We start from the raw sequence: 6,097 nt of genomic DNA, 5'->3' as shown, positions 1-6,097 counted from the left end.
TGTCTTCGTCTGTCTCCGTCTGTCTCCGTCTCTCTCCGTCTCTCTCCGTCTCTCTCCGTCTGTCTCCGTATGTCTCCGTCTGTCTCCGTCTCTCTCCGTCTCTCTCCGTCTCTCTCCGTCTCTCTCCGTCTGTCTCCGTCTGTCTCCGTCTGTCTCCGTCTGTCTCCGTCTCTCTCCGTCTCTCTCCGTCTCTCTCCGTCTCTCTCCGTCTGTCTCCGTCTGTCTCCGTCTGTCTCCGTCTGTCTCCGTCTCTCTCCGTCTGTCTCCGTCTCTCTCCGTCTCTCTCCGTCTCTCCCCGTCTCTCTCCGTCTGTCTCCGTCTGTCTCCGTCTGTCTCCGTCTGTCTCCGTCTCTCTCCGTCTCTCTCCGTCTCTCTCCGTCTGTCTCCGTCTGTCTCCGTCTGTCTCCGTCTGTCTCCGTCTGTCTCCGTCTGTCTCCGTCTCTCTCCGTCTCTCTCCGTCTGTCTCCGTCTGTCTCCGTCTGTCTCCGTCTGTCTCCGTCTCTCTCCGTCTCTCTCCGTCTCTCTCCGTCTGTCTCCGTCTGTCTCCGTCTGTCTCCGTCTGTCTCCGTCTCTCTCCGTCTGTCTCCGTCTCTCTCCGTCTCTCTCCGTCTCTCTCCGTCTGTCTCCGTCTGTCTCCGTCTGTCTCCGTCTGTCTCCGTCTCTCTCCGTCTGTCTCCGTCTCTCTCCGTCTGTCTCCGTCTGTCTCCGTCTCTCTCCGTCTGTCTCCGTCTGTCTCCGTCTGTCTCCGTCTGTCTCCGTCTCTCTCCGTCTCTCTCCGTCTCTCTCCGTCTCTCTCCGTCTGTCTCCGTCTGTCTCCGTCTGTCTCCGTCTCTCTCCGTCTGTCTCCGTCTCTCTCCGTCTGTCTCCGTCTGTCTCCGTCTGTCTCCGTCTCTCTCCGTCTGTCTCCGTCTCTCTCCGTCTCTCTCCGTCTGTCTCCGTCTGTCTCCGTCTCTCTCCGTCTGTCTCCGTCTGTCTCCGTCTGTCTCCGTCTCTCTCCGTCTCTCTCCGTCTGTCTCCGTCTGTCTCCGTCTGTCTCCGTCTGTCTCCGTCTGTCTCCGTCTGTCTCCGTCTGTCTCCGTCTGTCTCCGTCTGTCTCCGTCTCTCTCCGTCTCTCTCCGTCTCTCTCCGTCTCTCTCCGTCTCTCTCCGTCTGTCTCCGTCTGTCTCCGTCTGTCTCCGTCTCTCTCCGTCTCTCTCCGTCTCTCTCCGTCTGTCTCCGTCTGTCTCCGTCTGTCTCCGTCTCTCTCCGTCTGTCTCCGTCTGTCTCCGTCTCTCTCCGTCTCTCTCCGTCTCTCTCCGTCTGTCTCCGTCTGTCTCCGTCTGTCTCCGTCTGTCTCCGTCTGTCTCCGTCTCTCTCCGTCTGTCTCCGTCTGTCTCCGTCTCTCTCCGTCTGTCTCCGTCTGTCTCCGTCTGTCTCCGTCTCTCTCCGTCTGTCTCCGTCTGTCTCCGTCTGTCTCCGTCTCTCTCCGTCTCTCTCCGTCTCTCTCCGTCTGTCTCCGTCTGTCTCCGTCTGTCTCCGTCTGTCTCCGTCTGTCTCCGTCTCTCTCCGTCTCTCTCCGTCTGTCTCCGTCTGTCTCCGTCTCTCTCCGTCTGTCTCCGTCTGTCTCCGTCTGTCTCCGTCTGTCTCCGTCTCTCTCCGTCTCTCTCCGTCTGTCTCCGTCTGTCTCCGTCTCTCTCCGTCTCTCTCCGTCTCTCTCCGTCTGTCTCCGTCTGTCTCCGTCTCTCCGTCTGTCTCTCCGTCTGTCTCCGTCTGTCTCCGTCTGTCTCCGTCTGTCTCCGTCTCTCTCCGTCTCTCTCCGTCTCTCTCCGTCTCTCTCCGTCTCTCTCTGTCTGTCTCCGTCTGTCTCCGTCTCTCTCCGTCTCTCTCCGTCTGTCTCCGTCTGTCTCCGTCTGTCTCCGTCTGTCTCCGTCTCTCTCCGTCTGTCTCCGTCTGTCTCCGTCTGTCTCCGTCTGTCTCCGTCTGTCTCCGTCTGTCTCCGTCTCTCTCCGTCTGTCTCCGTCTGTCTCCGTCTGTCTCCGTCTGTCTCCGTCTCTCTCCGTCTCTCTCCGTCTGTCTCCGTCTGTCTCCGTCTCTCTCCGTCTCTCTCCGTCTCTCTCCGTCTGTCTCCGTCTGTCTCCGTCTGTCTCCGTCTGTCTCCGTCTCTCTCCGTCTGTCTCCGTCTGTCTCCGTCTCTCTCCGTCTGTCTCCGTCTGTCTCCGTCTCTCTCCGTCTCTCTCCGTTTCTCTCCGTCTGTCTCCGTTTGTCTCCGTCTGTCTCCGTCTGTCTCCGTCTGTCTCCGTCTGTCTCCGTCTCTCTCCGTCTCTCTCCGTCTCTCTCCGTCTCTCTCCGTCTGTCTCCGTCTGTCTCCGTCTCTCTCCGTCTGTCTCCGTCTGTCTCCGTCTCTCTCCGTCTGTCTCCGTCTGTCTCCGTCTCTCTCCGTCTCTCTCCGTTTCTCTCCGTCTGTCTCCGTTTGTCTCCGTCTGTCTCCGTCTGTCTCCGTCTCTCTCCGTCTCTCTCCGTCTGTCTCCTGTCTCTGTCTCTGTCTCTATCTGTCTCTCCCTCTCCCTCTCCCTCTCCCTCTCTCTCTCTCTCTCTCTCTCTCTCTCTCTCTCTCTCTCTTTCTCTTTCTCTTTCTCTCTCTCTCTCTCCCTTTCTCCCTTCCTCTCTCTCTCTCTACTCCATCTCTCCCTCTCTCTCCCTCCCTCTCCCTCCCTCTCTCTCTACAGCCCCGTTCCCTCCGAGCGAGAGTCGCGGCCGAGGAGCGCAGCGTGAGCGGGCGGAGGACAGGGCGGCGGAGATGGAATGGCCTTTACCTCGAGGCAGTTGCCTTTTCCCTCGCTCTCGCCTTTCTTTTTCTCTCTTTCTTTTCGTATATTTCTGTAAGTAGTCTTTTTTTGTTTGGTTTGGTTAAGGATACTATATCTTTCTATCTATCTATGTGTGTGTGTTGATATATGTATACAACCACAATCTCTTTTCCTTTTTCTACATTTGTATCTCTTCGGTGTCTGTGATAGAGGATTATTAACACGGATGTATACCATTAGGTTTATGATAAAGCGACCGTGTGTGTGTGTATGAATCTCTAAAAGGCGGAGTCAAATGCCAGTCTCGTTTGAAAGACAACAAGCAAAACTGTTGAAAGGATCATTACGAGAACGACAAGGGAAAAGCAGAAAGGAAAAGGCAGGGCGAGGGAGGCAGAGAAGGAAGCGACAGTAAAGGAAAGAACAAGAGAACAGGAATAAGAGAAAAGAAAAAAGGAAGAGAGGAGAAAGAACAGATGAATAAAAAGAAAAAAAAAAGAAAAAAAGGAAGAGAGGAGAAAGAACAGATGAATAAAAAGAAAAAAAAAAGAAAAAAAGGAAGAGAGGAGAAAGAACAGATGAATAAAAAGAAAAAAAAAAAAAAAAAAAAAGGAAGAGAGGAGAAAGAACAGATGAATAGTGATGGAGTTACGTTAGGCCTACATTCCTGCATCTGAATAATAGACCTTTGCTTGGAGGCCTATGTTTCTGCGAGGCGTAGAATAAGGGAATTCATTTAAAGCATCTCACTGTATAAATGAACAGGCTGTGATAGTAAAGATAACAATAATAACTAGCTATATAATGTGACTATGATTAGTTTGTTTTTCTGATACTGGTCACCTGAGTTCGAGGACAAATCAATCAAAATCAATTAAAAGTAATATAAAGGAAAAGCAAATAGATTAGTCTCTTTAGTGTAAGGTCCCTGACTTTTTCCCATTGAAAGGCAATCACACCCACCACGAGGGAGAGATACGGCGTTAATGAACTGAAAAAAAGTAAAGAAAAAATTGTGCGAAGTCATTCACAAGCTCGACCTCAAGCAGGGGGAAGGTTGGCGTCGGGAGCGACTTCGCCCCTCTCGTCGCCTCACTCCTGGAGGGATGCATTCGAACCTCTCTCTCGCCTCCAACTCTCCCTCAGGCGGAGGGTTGCCTCCGAATACAAAATGAGACGCACTTGAGGTGGCAACACGCTCCTGGCGGGTCGCGGCGTGGCGACGTTTTGCCATACGCCGTCGCCAAACCAGATGGAAGCCGCGATGTCGCGTTGCCAGGAACTGCTCGAGACCTCCCCTTACTATGGCAACGTGAGTCTCGATCGCCATCCCGCCCGTGAATTCAGGGCGCGAGCGCTTTTCCCGCCAGGGAGGAGGATGCGCAAGACGGGGTTGCCAAGGGCCGCTGCTTTTTACATTTGTATATTGTTTGAAAATGAATGTATAATGTGTGTGTATATAGATGCCACCAGTCTCAACCGCACATTGAGATGATAAAGAGAATTCCATTTATTTTTACGTTTTAAGATTATTTATTATCTTATTAATTCCAGTTTTAATACCCGGAAAATTGTATTTTAATTATAAAGATGTTATAGTAACTTTCTTTTATATCTTCTTTTATTTATTAAATTTTATTGCATTTTTAAGTATCACGTTTCCCAATGGTTCTTTTACGACAAATTCATTTATTTATTCATTTTACGATAATTATTATTTTAATCATTCTATTATACAAAGTATCCTATGTTTACATTTTACCTTAATTTTAAAGTTAATTTTACTCACCGAAGAACCTAAGAAACCACACTGCCCAGGTTCTCGCGCCTGAAAGCCAATGCAATTTCCTTCGCAAGCCTATATGCAAAGGAAAAAGGGTCAACAGTTCAGTGGCTGAAACAGTTCTTGGTCTCATTAATTACTACTCCCTTGCGTATCCGCACACGCCTCTCCTCGGCTTAATTCACGCTTGCCAACCTTTATACTCCCGCACCCAACACGTACACTACGCGCACACACACACACACACACACACACACACACACACACACACACACACACACACACACACACACACACACACACACACACACACACACACACTGCACTCGCTTTCACAATCTATCGCTCCTTTCCTCACATCTACACTATTCCCCTTCCCACAAACAACACTACGTTCCCAGACGTGAACTAAATGGGCGGTGGCAGTGACGCTACTTTATACACTCTTGCGGGACATAGTTGTATTTGCAGTTCACTACAACTGCACTAACGAGACATTCCTTTCTGGTGCCGAGCGGTGGGACGAACTAAAGCAGTTTAATTAATTTGATACGGTACGAGAGATCATGCCTAATGTCGGTAAAGTAACGAGCGTAACTACAGGTTAAGCTAGTGCCGGGAGAGCAAAGGTCTGTCTGGGTGTTGGTAAGTACGGGTAAAAGTAAACAAGTGGTTGATAAACCGTAACACTTGTGGTGCTTCATTTGGTATTTGCATTCATTTCACTGTTTCTTGCATCACTTATCTCTAACTGTAATATGAAAAAGCGAAGTAGGCGGGTGCTTGAGGAGCAGGGTATTCCCGGGACAGTGACAGCGAGTTTACCGCGATCAGCTGAAGTATCACGTGATATGTCTATGCAGTTGCGAGAAAATATAGACCTCTCCATGTACGAGGAATTGAGCCAGAGATGTCAGCAATTGAGCGATCAGCTCGCTGCCATGCAAGAGCAATATGCTACATTAGCAGAAAGCTATGGTGCTCGTAATAGTAATAGTAATAGTAACAGTAATAGTAACGGCAACGGTAACAGAATCATAGTAATGCTGCTAATTTTAGTCCAGCTTCAGTGGAGTACGTATTAAGAGCCTGTTCCACCTTTCAAGGCTGAAACTCCTGCCTCGCAACCTTTAAAACGTAATCGGGAGGTAGAATCCTGGCTTAGACATCTAGAGAATGGGACGCAGCCACGTACAGACGATTCATATATCAGGGCCTTCCTCCCTTATCTCTCCTTATTTCCCTCCTTCACTTTCTTACCTCCCTCCCTCCTTTTCTTCCCTCCCGAGTTCTTGCCGTGGTACAGCCGACCTCATAGTGAACTCGCCAATGTTCGATGACATAGTATCATGGGTGGAGTTCAGAGAAAAGATCAGGCTTAAATTCAGGGGTACTTGCTCGTCCACTGACTTTTTTAACCATCTGAGCGAGTATAAACTAGCTCCAGGACAGGCGCCGATTGACTTCTTTGTAACCATAGAATCTGTTGTTTATCAAGGCGCCAGAGATTACCCAAGGTCAATAGGAA

General features: G+C 50.1%; 1 protein-coding gene across 1 annotated transcript in view; it reads right to left on the bottom strand.

The window, feature by feature from the left end:
* The window catches only part of LOC125035954 (zygotic gap protein knirps-like), a 25,686-nt gene extending 21,666 nt beyond the window's left edge, over positions 1-4,020 (bottom strand). The window contains exons 1-2 of the mRNA XM_047628266.1: positions 3,883-4,020; positions 3,450-3,494 (exon numbers count right to left, since the gene is read on the bottom strand). Coding sequence (XP_047484222.1) covers positions 3,450-3,494; positions 3,883-4,020 — 183 coding nt within the window. The remainder of the gene's footprint in view (positions 1-3,449; positions 3,495-3,882) is intronic.
* Between the last annotated feature and the right edge of the window lie 2,077 nt (positions 4,021-6,097).

This window comes from Penaeus chinensis, chromosome 20 (genome assembly GCF_019202785.1).
Source record: "Penaeus chinensis breed Huanghai No. 1 chromosome 20, ASM1920278v2, whole genome shotgun sequence".
NCBI classification, from domain to species: domain Eukaryota; kingdom Metazoa; phylum Arthropoda; class Malacostraca; order Decapoda; family Penaeidae; genus Penaeus; species Penaeus chinensis.
The sequence above is the reverse complement of the archived record's forward strand: the minus strand, read 5'-3'. Positions and strand labels throughout refer to the sequence as shown.